The 15,924-nt window shown below is 39.9% G+C and overlaps 1 protein-coding gene across 4 annotated transcripts in view; it reads left to right on the forward strand.

Annotated features, from left to right (window-relative positions):
• The window catches only part of LOC135260953 (sodium channel protein type 4 subunit alpha-like), an 86,776-nt gene extending 81,727 nt beyond the window's left edge, over positions 1-5,049 (forward strand). For all 4 annotated transcript variants that reach the window (XM_064346716.1, XM_064346714.1, XM_064346713.1 and 1 more), the window contains one exon: positions 479-5,049. In XM_064346716.1, the coding sequence (XP_064202786.1) occupies positions 479-1,707 (1,229 nt within the window). In that variant the 3' untranslated portion in view covers positions 1,708-5,049. The remainder of the gene's footprint in view (positions 1-478) is intronic.
• Positions 5,050-15,924: the final 10,875 nt, after the last annotated feature.

Below are 15,924 nucleotides of genomic sequence, written 5' to 3' on the forward strand. Positions count from 1 at the left end.
TGTCCCTGAATTTATTTAGCATTACCTGTCAACTATTTTAAGAACTAATGTTCATGCTCAAAGTAGATGCAACTTTTATTTGCCCTTGCAAGGTAAGGCAATGTATCAGAGAAATATCTCAGTGCAATTTAGATTTTCAGATATTTTAAACATGGTACACGTACATGGTGACTATTCAAGGAGTACTTTAATAGATTTAAACAGTTGGCTGTACAATTGAATGACTCAACTATATGAGTGCATGCTTTTGTTGCATGATGTACAATGTGATATATGAAAATTTGTTTATATAAAGGATTATTGACTGATTATAATGCATAATTAACTTCAATAAAAATTTACTTTTGTGTAATTGGTCAGGATGTTTTGCATTATGGGTTTCAAAGGGAAAAGAAAATGGAAAAACAGTCAAAGCCCTTTTCTGTGACAAATTACCATCTGTATAATCAGATATCTTTATGCTTTTCTCTCCTTGCAGGTGTGGTTCTCTCTGACATTATAGAGAAATTCTTTGTGTCACCAACTCTGTTCCGAGTTATTAGACTTGCAAGAATAGGCCGAGTACTTCGGCTTATACGAGGAGCCAAAGGAATAAGAACTTTACTGTTTGCCTTAATGATGTCTCTACCAGCCTTGTTCAACATAGGTCTGCTGCTTTTCTTGGTCATGTTTATCTATGCCATCTTCGGCATGGCCAACTTCGCCTACGTAAAGAAACAGGGTGGGATCGATGACATGTTCAACTTTGAAACTTTCGGGAATAGCATGATCTGCCTGTTTCAAATTACAACTTCTGCCGGGTGGGACACCCTGCTCAATCCCATCCTGAACAATCCCCCCGAGGAGTGCAACTCCAACATCACCAACACCGGCACGAACACCAAAGGCAACTGCGGAAACCCCTCGGTGGGCATCGCCTTCTTCGTCAGCTACATAATAATATCCTTCCTCATCGTGGTGAACATGTATATCGCCATCATCCTGGAGAACTTCAGCGTGGCCACTGAGGAGAGCACGGAGCCGCTGGGCGAGGACGACTTTGAGATGTTCTACGAGGTGTGGGAGAACTACGACCCGCAGGCCACGCAGTTCATCGAGTACACCATGCTCTCCGACTTCGCCGACGCTCTGTCGGAGCCGCTTCGCATCCCCAAGCCCAACAAGATGAAGCTGATCGCCATGGACCTGCCCATGGTCGCCGGCGACAAGATCCACTGCTTGGACATCCTGTTTGCCTTCACCAAGCGGGTCCTGGGCGAGTCCGGGGAGATGGACGCCCTGAAGCAGCAGATGGAGGAGAAGTTCATGATGTCCAACCCGTCCAAAATTTCCCACGAGCCCATCACTTCAACCCTTCGACGCAAGCAGGAGGAGGTTTCGGCCATCATCATCCAGCGATCCTACCGGAGGCACCTGATCAGGCGGCAGGTGAGGCAGGCTGCCCTCCTGTACCGGCAGATCAACAACCCCCGCGAGGTGGCGACAACGCCCGAGAAAGAGGGGCTGATCGTGTCCATGATCAGGGAGAACTACGGGCCTGAAGCCCATAAGGTTGAGACGATAAACTCCACTTCCTCTCCGCCATCTTATAACAGCATTAGCAGGGTGGCTAATGATATTTTCCAAGTTCTGATACCTGACTCCAGGAACGAGGACCTGGGCGAGCATTACTCTTACAACATGAGGGTAAACGAGTCATTTCTTTGAGACGTTGATTAGGAGATGCTTGCCTTTTTTTATTATGTTTATCGAATGTACCATAGCTCAGAATTTGGAGTCAGTCTTTATAAACTCTTGGATTCACAACAAATCTGCAGCGCTTCATAGCAAAATATAATATAGTTTTGTTTTTGTTCATTTTTTTGATATTTTATGCTTTGTTGCAATACAGAAAGGGAAAAATGTAAATCATAATCTTTGACCATGCTTGTATGTCCTTAGCTGGGTAACTACAGCTATACCCCTGATGTAATATTCATTTCTAAAACTGAATTAACTTTCAATATTTATAAAATACACTTGGTTGTATTATGCATTCATTAAAGGTCTCATGTATAATAGTGTGACTCTTTATGGTAACAAACACCTTTCAAATTATAATAAAGTGAGTAAAAACAACAATAACATGATTCTGGTAGCTAAATGACAGTTATCTACATTGTTATTAAATATCATATATTACAATGAATCATTTTTTATATGTATAAAAGCTCTTTTTTTGCTTCCTGCGTATCAGTAAAAGCAAATACTGCTAAGCTATATAATTGTAAAAGGCATAACACTGTACTTTGAGCCATCTTTGACAAATGTCCCTTGTATTTGCACGTAGGTTTATGCAAGCAAAGACAATATCATATTACTCATCTGTCTGGACATAAACTGGTTTGGTTATAAACTTGAAGTGTTAACAACTATAGTCAAGAGAAGCATGTGATAATAAAAACCATCCCTGTTAATTTTATTTATATGATGATTCCTAGTACCCACCTAATGCAAGGAGAAAGGTTTATGTTGAATAGATTAGCAGGCAGCAGATCAGATAAATGCTAGGAATATGGCAAGCATATGTCAAGCACATTACTGTACAGGTGGAGCAGAAATGCAATGTTACCAAAAAATGTATGAGCATTGAAGACCAAACTAGGAAATAAAATATAGCTTAAAATTAAGATGTTTCTTTCTATAGTCTATTTTCAGCAACAATATGCAAGTTTGAGGGATTAAATATTCAGAAAAAGGTTAATTTGTTACATTTTGCATGACACTTTTGGTACGTATGGAGTTTGTAATACATTTCATTTAAAAATCCTCCTGACTAAAACTACGAGTGTGTAGGATGGCTGTAAACAGAACCAATAACTCAAGGGATTTCCTGATTAGTCCTGGGTGCCAGGGATAAATTGTAATTTTCTTTCACCACCCATTTTGAGAAAAGTTTCATGGAAATATTAATTATACACATTTATTTGTAAAATTCACTGTAATTGAATTTAGTTGTAGCAGCATCACAAGAATTGCACCATTATACCATTATATTTCTTTAAATATAAATTTTAAAATATAAAATGCAGAATAGAGAAAATGAAATATCTAATATCACAAGATCTTCATATTTGTTGTTGAGCCTTTGCTAAGTGTTGGTCCAGGGTGTATTTCTGCCTCTCGTCCAATGCATGCTGGGATAAATTTCTAAAATATTCACTTGTCTGTCAATGTTAAGGACAAACATTGATTTATTGAATACAGGCCATTGTTAGTATTGTTACCATTTTATATATTGTCAAAACATTACACATTTTAAACTTGTGAGCATATTTTTTTTTTGCCTAAATTCCTTTGCCCTGTCTGAACTACAGGTTTACATTGGCCAGCTGCAGTGCATTTCTGTGACAGTACATGAATAACTCTGCTGGATTCAGGTCTAGTTCTTATAGATGTGTGCAGACAGAGACAGAGGCTGAATATATTTATCTTGACATTTAAGGCCAGGTGTCGAAGGCTCTGCTTCGGATAACCTGCTTTGCAGCACTCTGTCCTGCTGCTTTATTTTGCTTTACCAAAGGATATTTTATTCATTGATATTTAAAGGTTAGTTAATATTAAACAACACTATTATTTCAGAGTCTGGTTCAGACTTACATACCCTTACATTTTTAAAAATATTTTTTATATTGTATATTTTAGTTATTTGTTGACCTCATCACACTTTTGCAAATAAGGGCCTTTGATAAAATGGTACTGGAGTAACCCAAAAAAAATCAAAAGACCAAAAAAAAAGAAAAAAAAATCCCTACAGGAAAGTTGGAGGAAATGCAATCAGGAAATAGATCACTGAATCTGCCAATTTATCAAAAATCTCTCCAAAGGCGAAATGAGGCCAAATGACATTTTTATTTGCAGGAAGCTGGAGATGGATTATGTATAATCATATACAATGATATAATAATCTCCCAGGGTGCATTCTGTGTAGCAATGTCCTCTGGGAGGTGTGGGTTTACATATTCCACTGTCATTACATCATTAATAAGAACTGGAATATTGATTGCACAGAAGAAAATGTTAAGATCACAGCTAGCAAAACTATATAATGACAAATATTAAAATGTACCTACATATTTAATACCCAATACATATTACATGTTAACACAGCCTGTAGAGTATATTAAAACATATAACTTACACCAGAAATTCTTACTTACGTGTTTTAATAATAAAACTTCTAATAAACTAATGATAATTAAAAGCGCATTGTAATCCACTTCTTCATACAGTATTACTATGCTCCAAAACCAAATTATCCTCTTTTTTTGGCCAGTTCACCACTTGTCAAACTCAGTGGTGTTTGAGGTCCACATTCATGTACATAACATGAACTATACCACACATTTGTGCAGGGCTATCTGTTTTACCATTGTTCATAAATGTTTTGTTTCAGGAATACATTACGAGGACACATGATAGGCATGGGAAACTGAGGTGTATGTTACGCTTTATGTGCACATATAAATGAACTGCTTATGGTAGGCTGTATTTTATATTGTAGAACACACTGTATTCAATTGCTATTTTGTATTTTGACATATTTTGTAATGATATTCTTGCAGATATATGCTAAGCCATGCTACAAGCAAGTGGTGCCCAATGGCTTCTGGCTGACCGAACTGAATTCATTCAACACCTGTCCTTAACTTTGACTGGCAAATAAAGTTATTTTATTTTCATTTGTTAATGAACAAATGTTAACCTTTTTTTTATTTACCACAAAAGCAATTTGGTGGACTGCAAAATTCCCAGAATTACCCAGATAAAAAAAAAACAAATTGAGCTGAAGTCAAAGTTAGGGATAAATGTTGATTTAATCCAGAGCTTTGTATGCCTTGACCCTTATAAGAAGTTGCACAAAACTTTTGAATGGTGGTTCCAACAATTTTGCATCTGGTATTCACATCAACAGAAAGGCAAGCATGCAGCTTTAAGCTGTATCATTTACCTCTTGTGTAAAATAACGGTTGTCGGATCGCATTTGTTTGAAATAAAACTGAAAAAAGACATGCTGTTGTCCTCAATGCCAGGTTATTAGTTTTCAGTAATTCATAAATTACTGATCTACTCCATTACCAATTTACATTTTAGCTGTTTCCCACCACAGAATACTGACCAGCCTGGAGTTCCAAGCATCTGAGCCGCCTCAAGGCATTCTTTCAGTCCCTAGGTATAAGTCCTGCCACTGTAAGATCTGTGGCAGTCATTCTCAATCACACAGTGATGCCAGAAACCTGGAACAGCAGGAGAGTTTATTCCCATCATCTAAAGGAGTTGACATGTCAGCCCAGAAGCAACACATTTCACTCGATGTCAGATTCTGCACTGGGCCTATTTTCGGGTAAAAAACCAAATATCAAAAGTGAAACAAAGTCATGTTCATTGGTCATGAATCATATTTCACACAATGCACCCAATATAACGATGTACACATGTGCATTCATGCATGTGTATGTGTGTGCGCGTGTGTGCGTGTGTATGTCCAAAACAGAGGAACTTTGATTATTAACCTTTATTTATACAGGGTAGGTTGCTCATTTACAGCAATGCTGCCCCCCCCCCCCCCTTCCCCCCAAAAAAAGCATAGCCTGCATGATCTTTGGAACTAAGACTTGAACCTTCCTCTGTGTGTATAGTTTGTTTTATAAGTCATAAGACCTCACATTATTTTACAAAACTTTTGGTTGAATCCTGCATTACCAGACTGCAGATGCTGCCTTTTGAATATACTACTGAACTGTGTGTTGGCTTTTGGTAGGTTGGTAGATTAGAGTTCAGATTTAATTACAGACAGAGGTATCTGTGTCCTGTGAATATGTTGCATATTCTGTTGCACTCTGGTGATTGGTTGAAAGTGAAAAAAGTCATGTCCATGATCAGTCACACTGCACTGTGAAGAATAAAACCTCATTTATTAAAAAAGGTATTTTACCAGGAATGAGAAGGGCTACAGGAAGAGTAGGTTACGATTCCAGCCTGAAGACATTTCTTTCACTGTGTTTTCAGTCATAGGTGCTCAAAGCCAACAGAACAGCTGGGACAGAGGGATAATCTCTCCCGAAAAAGACCTAAATATCACTTGCTTTAATTGCACACACAGATACACTCATACGCTTAGGTACACACACACACACACACACACACACGGATTTGCCAAAGTCCACCTCCCCCCCCCCCCCCCATTCCTCTAAGAGCTGGTATCAGTGTGCAGCCCTTGGCAGTGGCTAAAATATTAGGCTGGCCCCCGCCTCATCACATTTTCTCATCAAGTCTCATTAGAAAGGGACGCTTTGATGATTTTAATTTAATTTGGTTTTCTGCATGAAATGGGAAAAAAACCCTTGGTAAATGTGACCTGATGAGTGGCTTGATTTGCATGGGTGGTGCTTCATTTAGCAGGAACGGACCGTTTTCCAGCTCCTAGGACGCAACATGAACTTGACATGTATGTTGTACAATATGTATGAAACCCTCATCACTGAGAACCATGCTTCAAAATACTCATTTGCCCCAGGGCCAAACTTCTCTCACAGCCAGTGAAACTACGGGAGCTCAAAGCCTTTGTTGTAGACATGTTTTAAACATTTGGAAGAACGCTTTGTTACACAGAATAGGTTGTGGATAAGCAGAGTGCACAGTTATTTGTACATTAGTTATTTCATTGGCAAATATGTATTTCTTGTGAAATATTTTCATCTCCTCCTACTGATTTAATAGTCAGAGGTGATGAAGTATTTATGGTCCTACTAAACATTTATCAAAACCTTTCATTTCCATTTTGTATAATTAGCTCTGTTAAAAATACTTTAAATGAACTTCAAAAATATTCTCTGGATAACATCCAGTGAAGTGCAATAGGGTTTTGAGAATTTATTCATCTGGCAACAACTGATCAGAAAGAGTAAAAGTGAATTATTTAAATATCCTAACAAAAGCTTCATATCCATAAATTTCATCAATGAATTTTACCAGGCAGAGGCAGTTTGGCGAGCCATAGTGCCAAATGATGCTTAAATTAGTGATGATGGGATTCTGAATCTTCGTGAATTTTTGCTTGTTAAATTTAAATACAACACTGGGGACAAAGCATTCTTCAAAGAATTTCAAAGGCATATGCCAGAAATGCACTTCCTGTTTGTGCGGCCAAGAGCGCACATAAACAGGAGAATTTATAATGCGTGGGATTCATTTTGCCTGTGTTTTGGGCACTGCCGTAGTCCAGCGCTCTGCACGCACAAGTGAGAGGACAGTCTCCGGGGGTGAAAAGCTGCCGCTTTGCGACGTGCAGCTACCACTGGCGATCACAGAGCGATCTCAGAAACTTGGAAAAGCAGGAGATTTCCTCCCCGCTACCATTGTAGTCATCACATCAGCTTAGAAAAGGGCAGGCAGCGCGCGGTGGCAAATCCTGGCCAGCTCCTTTTTCGAGGTCTCAGCCGAATACTTAATCATCCCAAAAGCCCCCACCCCCCCCATCTTTTGCGGGGGAGATACTCAATATGAGGAGCGCTGGGAGGCCGAGCCGTGTGAACACCACCGCCGAATGGCGCTCCGCTCCGCTGTCCCTCGGTTTCCTTCCTGCCTTCGGTGTGATCCGCGATAAGCGGAACCTCGGGAGGCCCGCGTTGGCCGGACGGTTTCCATGGAAGCAGAGCCCTGATGAGGAGGCCTGACAGGGTGAAAGATGAGTGTTCGCTTGGTGGGAGCGGCGACCTCCCCCCCCCCCTCCAGGGGTTAATCCTCCTGTTTGTCTCTAACGGGAGATACCAGCAAGCCCACGCAAGCCACCAGCTTCCAACATATTAGATGATTGCTGTTAGCCTGCTAGCTCAGCCTTTTATTCTCCTCCTCTTAGACTATTCCAATTTGTGCAATGTAACCATGCATGCTAGCGCCTTGCCAAGCATTACCAGTGACCAAATGCCCTGCATTTTTCTTTTTTCTGGATATACTGTACCTGCAGACTATTGTCATATGAAAAATTATATACTGAAAATTATACCAAGGAAAGGATTTTTCTATTGCTTATTTCATGTGTGTTTTCTGTCTATTTTACTGTTGTTGCTGTTGTTAGTCATTCCTATAGCAGGAATGACTAACACATAATGGAAAAATGTAAATGCCCATTGTAAACCTGTTACTATTTTTTACCTTCCATGAGTGGTGGGATTCTGAGAGCAGCAAAACCAACTGGGTGGAGCAGGTCATGCATGAAACATACTAATTCACAAGGCTTGGTGAGCCCTGCGACCATTTCATTTTAATAATGGTCATAAAATTGAGAATATATCCTAATTTCTTTTTTTTTTTCATGCAGTAGGCTATGTTGTAGTATATAATTATCTTGGATTATATACACTGATCTTCATCATGTTTGGGATAAATACTTTTTTCCCTTAGATTTGGCACTATTCTATACAACTTTCAATTTGTAATCAAACAATTCACATGGTTAATGTGGAGACTCTCTTTTTTTAAGGGGATTTTATACGTTTTGATTTCACCATTTAGAAATGACAAGACTTTTCATACATAATCCCCCCATTTCAGGGCACCATAATGTTTGGACACATGTTTTCTTATTAGCCAGGTGTGTTTAATTGCTTTTTTAGTGCTGGTATAAGACAGCTTTGAGGTTCTAGTCTTGATTTTAGGCTTTTGATTGCCTTTAGAGTCTGTTATTGGCGTTTGTCAACATTAGGACTGGAGTTGGGCCAATGAAAGTCAAGGAAGTCATTATGAGGCTGAAAAATAAGAAAGAAAATAAACAAAAAACAATCAGAGATATAGGCCAAATTTAGATTTTTCAAAATCAACTATCTGGAACATCGTTAAGAAGAAAGAGAACTCTGATGAGCTCAGAAATCGCAAAGGGTCTGGTAGGCTAAGGAAGATCTCTACAGAAGTACCGAGTGAAGTATCGAGTTAAAGAAGAATGTGTCAGTCAGGGATGGTGCCGAATACAAATACCATATTTGGCAACACCTGAATAATGCGTTCTCCTTGAATGTTTTCTCCTCCCGAATTCGGCCAGTATTATTCGGATTCTGATCGTTTTTCCCATTTCTTTGTGCAATTTGCTCAGAAGTCAGCACCAACTTAGAACACACACATACACACCCGCAGAGACAGCAAGTGAGAATCTCCTTTAACACTATAGATAGGCCAGAGCGACGCCATCGGGCTTTGCGGTCTTTATAATTAAATTTACCCCAACGGCATAAATGCTATATCCTCCTCCTAGCACAACTTTCCTAAATATTTTGGCTTAAAATAACTGTGTTTTTAAAATAAAAAAAAAACTGACTCAGTAGAGAAAGCTTGTGCCATTTTCTTCACCCCTTGACAATAGACAACAGGTTCTTTTCTCCAGGTGCAAATGTGTTACCGTCTACTCTGGCGTGTTTTTCAGCAACTGAGTGACCGGCACTTTGATACAAGTTTCCCAATCAAGCACTATCGGAACTAACTTTGAACATATAATCACACAAAATCTTTTTACTGCAATCATTTGATGACGATAAGATAAAGCTTTTAGGGTAAGGATGAATAATTGTGGACGCTGTTGTTATAGAAATGATAGGCATAGAACTTCACAGAGATAAAGCCACTGACATATTTCCAGGTTTTCACTGATATTTAAAAGAAATATTGCACTTTGAATTTCTTTAACTACCTTTTCCATTTTGTGTTTAGTCACGCACATTTTAGCACTTTTCTCAGTGTTCCTGTAATATGCCTTGACACATTTTCCCTTAGCCTATATAACAAACCTGCTATAATTTATAAATACAAACCTATGAGTTGTCATGGATGCATAGGATTGATTTGCGTTATGAGAGCAGATTCTTGTTCGGTAATTACTCAAAATTGTGTACACAAACAGCTTATCACAAACATCTGCATCCCAGCCCATCTCCTCAATTCCCACAGCCCCTGAAAAGGGAATTTGGATATTCCCTTTAGACGATAACCCATTTCATTTCATTGCCCATTACATATTTCCTAAGAGATATTTAGGCCCTTTTGCTGAACCCACAATAAGACATATTTCTCCTAATTTCCAACACTCTGCACAAAATGTTTAGTGTTAACTCTGATAGATTACTTTTAAGTACCATATTACACCTATACCTGGAGTTTATCAGTAGACATTGTACTGTGTGTGGAGACATTTCACATGAAACCACGACCACCCAGTACCCACATAGCTGTCATCCCCAATCCTAGACCCCTACCATGAAAAATCAACTAGTTTTCAGAGTTTATTTGTGGGATTGGTGAATGTGATTTTTATCTTACTTCACCAAAAGAGACATAGAAACAGCCATGGGTCAACACCACCATCTGGTGGCCACAGAACCTTCCCCTACATCACAAGGGTGAGATTGCTTTGGCAATATGCATATATATGTACGACATGCCAATAAAGCTTATTTGAATTTGAATTGGAGAGACAGACAGAATTAATGAATCATTGTATTTATATAGCACTTTTTTCTGAACACTCAAAGTGCTTTACAGTGATGAGTGGGAACTCCACCCACCATCAATGTGTAGCACCCACCTGGGTGATGCATGGCAGCCATTTTGCACCAGAACACTCACCACACATTAGCTAAGGTGGAGAGGGAGAGAACTTTTTTTTACCCAATTAAATCGGGATGATTAGGTGGCAAGTTTGAGAGAGCCAGGCTGGGAATTTAGCCAGGACACCGGGGAACCCCCTACTCTTTGCGATGAGTGTCATGGGGTCTTTAATGACCACAGTGAGTCAGGTTTAAGGTCTCATACGAAAGACGGCTTCTCCTACAGCACAGTGTCCCCGTCATTGCACTGGGGCATTGGGGTTTATTTGACCAGAGGGGAGAGTGCCCCCTACTGGCCCACCAACACCACTTCCAGCAGCAACTTAGTTTTCCCAGGTGGTCTCCCATCCTAGCACTAACCAAGCCCACAATTGCTTAGCTTCAACCATTTGACAGGAGCAGGGAGCATGGTGGTATGGCTGCTAGTCAGAGAGACCGAGAGAGAGAGAGAGAAACAGAGAGAGAGAGAGAGACTCACAATTATGTGCTGGGAATTTCCAGATGAGACTCTGTCTGCTCCTCAAGCACACAGTTTCTGTTATCGTTAAGAAGATTTCACAGATAAAGACAATTTCCATTTTATAAATTTATGCAGTAGTTGACAGCATCTTTCCACATAGAATTTAATCTGAATCACTGAATGCTCTCCGGGGTTTTGTAAGGCAACCATCTCTAAAGGCACGGAAAATTTGTTTTTTATAAATTTGTTTTAGTCTTACAGGTAAAACAAAGAACCTACGATATTGCAGTTGGTGATATAACTTAGGTTCACTCATTTGCAGCATTCTACTCCTCTTATATAGATATACTGTACCATGCTCATGGGTGCAGGTTTGTTAAGTAACATACAATCAATATTTACACATATAATGCATTTGGTCTACCACGTAACAATTCATTTTTAGGAAATCTTGAGAATTTTATGCTCATACAGTACTGATCATGAGCAGGCAGAATTGTAAATATGTATAGCATTTTAAATGTGTATTTGTTAGTTATACAGAAACCTCTAGAAATGGCCTGGCTGAATCTCGGCAGCTGGAAATGCCCCCCAGACCACGATTCTAACAGTCAGGTTTCACTCCTTAAATTTCCAGGATCCTCCTGGGGGTAGAACAAGAGCAGATGACACCATTAGAGATGGTGGCTCAATATATCCTCAAGCTTCCAAATGACTTACGGTACCAGTCTCCTGCCCTGTGAATGAATAAATAAATATCACCATACTCACACCCATTCCCCAGCCATCTGTACTTTCCCTAATTCATGCCTCTCCCTCACAATCATTTCCACCCATCCCAATCTGCTCCAAACTACCAGAATCTGTTTATCCTCAGCCCTTATACCCTCTGTCACGCAACGCCAATCATTTTTGACTTGGGTTGCTCCCACATACTCATGCCCACTCGTGCCACGCCCACTTAATCAGCTAATCAAGTGCCTAGAGTTGTTCCTGCATTCTCATGCCCAATTGTGCCTCACCTAATTAATCAGCCAATCAAGCGCCTGGGCTGTTTTCACATTCTGAAGCCCACTCCTCAAGACTAATTAGGCTCTCCTAAGCCTGGGGAGTAGCCAAATTCTCCTACCTGTTCCTAATAACCACCCTTGATATATTCAAACTGCCATCTTGGAGCAGGAGAGAGAAAAACAAAACAGAATAACTGAAATACAATAATTTGATTTGGACATTTCCTTTAGATTCATCTCAATCCATTCAAAACCTCCATTACCTCACTCGCCTCCCTCATTACACTTCTTACCACCCTGGCAAACACGCCCTAATCTGACACCCCCAGGTCTTCCCCAATTCTAATGTTTGTTCAAACAACTAAACCTCTTCACCATGTCTGCATGCTTTATATATTGACTTGCAGCCACAGGGTGTGCTGTTTGGAGGAGCAGGCTATTTGTGATGACAAGCAGGAGCACCCAATAAAGTGGCCAGTGAGAGTATGTATAATATATATATGTGAGTGTGTGTGTGTGTGTGTGTGTGCGCGTGCAGTGCAGTGCATAAGTACTAGAATAGTGACAATTTTGTCATTTTGGTTCTGTACTCAAATGCATTAGATATGAAATGACAATGTATGTGAGGTTAAATCAGCTTTGTGAGTACTTACATCTAAATATTGTGTGAGGCATGTAGGAATTAAGTCAGTCAGATGCGGAAAATTATCAATTCAAAGTGGTTACTATAGCAAAATATATGTATTTTAAAAAATAACTGATTTGGACACAGCTCAGCCCGAAGAAGGATTCAGCCTTCCTTATCCCAGACAGCTGGGAATCAGTCCTGCTTATCCAGGATTTATGAGGAAAATCAGGGGAACGACCTGGCACTAGGCCCAAACAGCAGGGTACAGATGCCACCTGCTGGCCAGCTGTTCAGCAGTGAGGAACTGGCACCACCAAAACAGGGCTGTGCCCATGGGGTTCCCCTGAACCCCCTTTCGTCAAGGACACCAAGCCCGGCACACAAAATGTACCAGTCTGGTCTGTGTGTAATGTACAGAAATGTACATTACACACTGGTCTGTGTGTCATGTACAGAAATGTACCGGACTCGTCTGCTTGTAATGTACAAAAATGTACATTACACGCTGGTCTGCGTGTACAGTAATGTACAGAAATTTACCGGACTGGTCTGTGTGTAATGTACAGAAATGTGCCAGGCTGGTCTGTGTGTAATGTACAGAAATGTGCCAGGCTGGTCTGTGTGTAATGTATAGAAATGTGCCAGGCTGGTCTGTGTGTAATGTATAGAAATGTGCTAGGCTGGTTTGTGTGTAATGTAAATAAATGTGCTAGGCTGGTCTGTGTGTAATGTAAAGAAATGTGCTAGGCTGGTCTGTGTGTAATGTAAAGAAATGTACCAGGCTAGTCTGTGTGTATTGTATAGAAATGTGCCAGGCTGGTCTGTGTGTAATGTACAGAAATGTGCCAGGCTGGTCTGTGTGTAATGTACAGAAATGTGCCAGGCTGGTCTGTGTGGAATGTACAGAAATGTGCCAGGCTGGTCTGTGTGTAATGTACAGAAATGTGCCAGGCTGGTCTGTGTGGAATGTAAATAAATGTGCCAGGCTGGTCTGTGTGTAATGTACAGAAATGTGCCAGGCTGGTCTGTGTGTAATGTAAAGAAATGTGCCAGGCTGGTCTGTGTGTAATGTACAGAAATGTGCCAGGCTGGTCTGTGTGTAATGTACAGAAATGTGCCAGGCTGGTCTGTGTGTAATGTAAATAAATGTGCCAGGCTGGTCTGTGTGTAATGTAAATAAATGTGCCAGGCTGGTCTGTGTGTAATGTACAGAAATGTGCCAGGCTGGTCTGTGTGTAATGTACAGAAATGTGCCAGGCTGGTCTGTGTGTAATGTACAGAAATGTGCCAGGCTGGTCTGTGTGTAATGTACAGAAATGTGCCAGGCTGGTCTGTGTGTAATGTACAGAAATGTGCCAGGCTGGTCTGTGTGTAATGTAAATAAATGTGCCAGGCTGGTCTGTGTGTAATGTACAGAAATGTGCCAGGCTGGTCTGTGTGTAATGTAAATAAATGTGCCAGGCTGGTCTGTGTGTAATGTACAGAAATGTGCCAGGCTGGTCTGTGTGTAATGTAAATAAATGTGCCAGGCTGGTCTGTGTGTAATGTACAGAAATGTACAACAACACGCATCACCCTCACTGGAGAGAAGACGGCCTCCCCTGCAGGACACAAACGTTTCCATACAGCATCAGCTGTGAGCACAAAGGAGGCTAAATGCATTTTACTCTAGATGGCTTTGAGAATATAATACAATTTATTCCAGATTAGCAAACATCCTCTCTTCACCCCAGAATACCTCAGGCTGACAGTTACAAATCCTTCGGGCATTAGCCGGGAAAAGGTTACTGCAGAGCGATGAGAACATGAGACGAATGCTTTTTTCTTTTAAAGTGAGGTCAAATGCAGGTGTTTGGCAGGTGATTTTGCAAAAAATAAATAAATGAATAAATAAAATACTTTGTCAGTTCTGCATGTAATTCGAGCACCATTTTGATTGAGCTCGGTCACATTTCTCCCTCTCTCTGACCAAAGATAATGATAAACACTCCCTCGCTATGAATGAGAATATTCTGCATTTATACATAACCTTTTCACCTCTAAATCAGAGATCTGCAGGAAACAGTGTAAAAACAGTGTGACGGTTATTGGGAATGTTATTCACACATCCTGAATTTTAAAGGCGTATTTTACTTTGAACTCACCCAGATAGTTTCCAGAGCAGAGAAAAAAAAACACATGAAAATGTCCCCCAACAACAGCAACAGAGCCGGTACAGCAACAATCCTATTTCAGAGGAATTTGACACCAGGTAATGATTTAATTCCAATTAACTGCCTTAAAACCTTTTGTTTGGAACTCTTCAGTACAGTATGTGTTCCATTAGTGTATGAGTCAACGTGTCTGTTAAATGGCTGACTCCAACACGAGGATTAAAAATAAATCTTCAATATTGATTATAATTCATAAAAACAACGAGCAATGGCTTTTCATGTAGAAAACGTCAAAATTGCCATACATAATGTTGCACTTTGATTTTGGTTGGAGACATTCCAGGCTATGTCAAGATGTTCCCCATCTGTTCAAACTCATTTTGGTTATGATGACTAATGCTAAAGAAAAAGTTGGCCGGTTTTACAACTGATGCATGAAAATAACTTCCAGCTAACAACATTGCGGGCAAGTCAAATATCATGCAATTTTGCAAATATGAATTAAAATACGAATCCATAATGCTTCTAGAGTACACCAGATAACATCACTACCATCTAGTGTACACAATTCATAACTGCAGATTTGTTACAGCAAAACCACACTTTGAATATTATTTGAGCCAGTCTGTTAGCTGTACATATTTTTTTTTGGATGACTTCTAAACTGAGATTGAATGGTGATTTCAATGCTAATCAAATTAGATATGCTCAAATCTAATTTTGTCCATTTGTTGTAATGAAATCAAGTTTATTTTAAATATATTTGCATAAACGTGTTTGTGCAAGTGCACAGCATATTGTGAAGGTTACTCAACACAAGCATCCACATTTACACTCTCCATCAAATTAATCTAGGTCTCTAAGGAAATACAGCAGATCCTAGAAAGTCCCATTTCCCAATAAACCAATAAAATATTAAATGGAATAAAATATGCCCAAGACACATGCCTACGATATTCTGATGAGTGAAGATACCAATCACTATTTTGTGGATTTAGTAAACAAGTGGTGCAGGAACAAATGAGACCAAAGAGGATAGCCA

Source organism: Anguilla rostrata, chromosome 8 (assembly GCF_018555375.3).
Source record: "Anguilla rostrata isolate EN2019 chromosome 8, ASM1855537v3, whole genome shotgun sequence".
In the NCBI taxonomy this organism is placed as follows: Eukaryota; Metazoa; Chordata; class Actinopteri; order Anguilliformes; family Anguillidae; genus Anguilla; species Anguilla rostrata.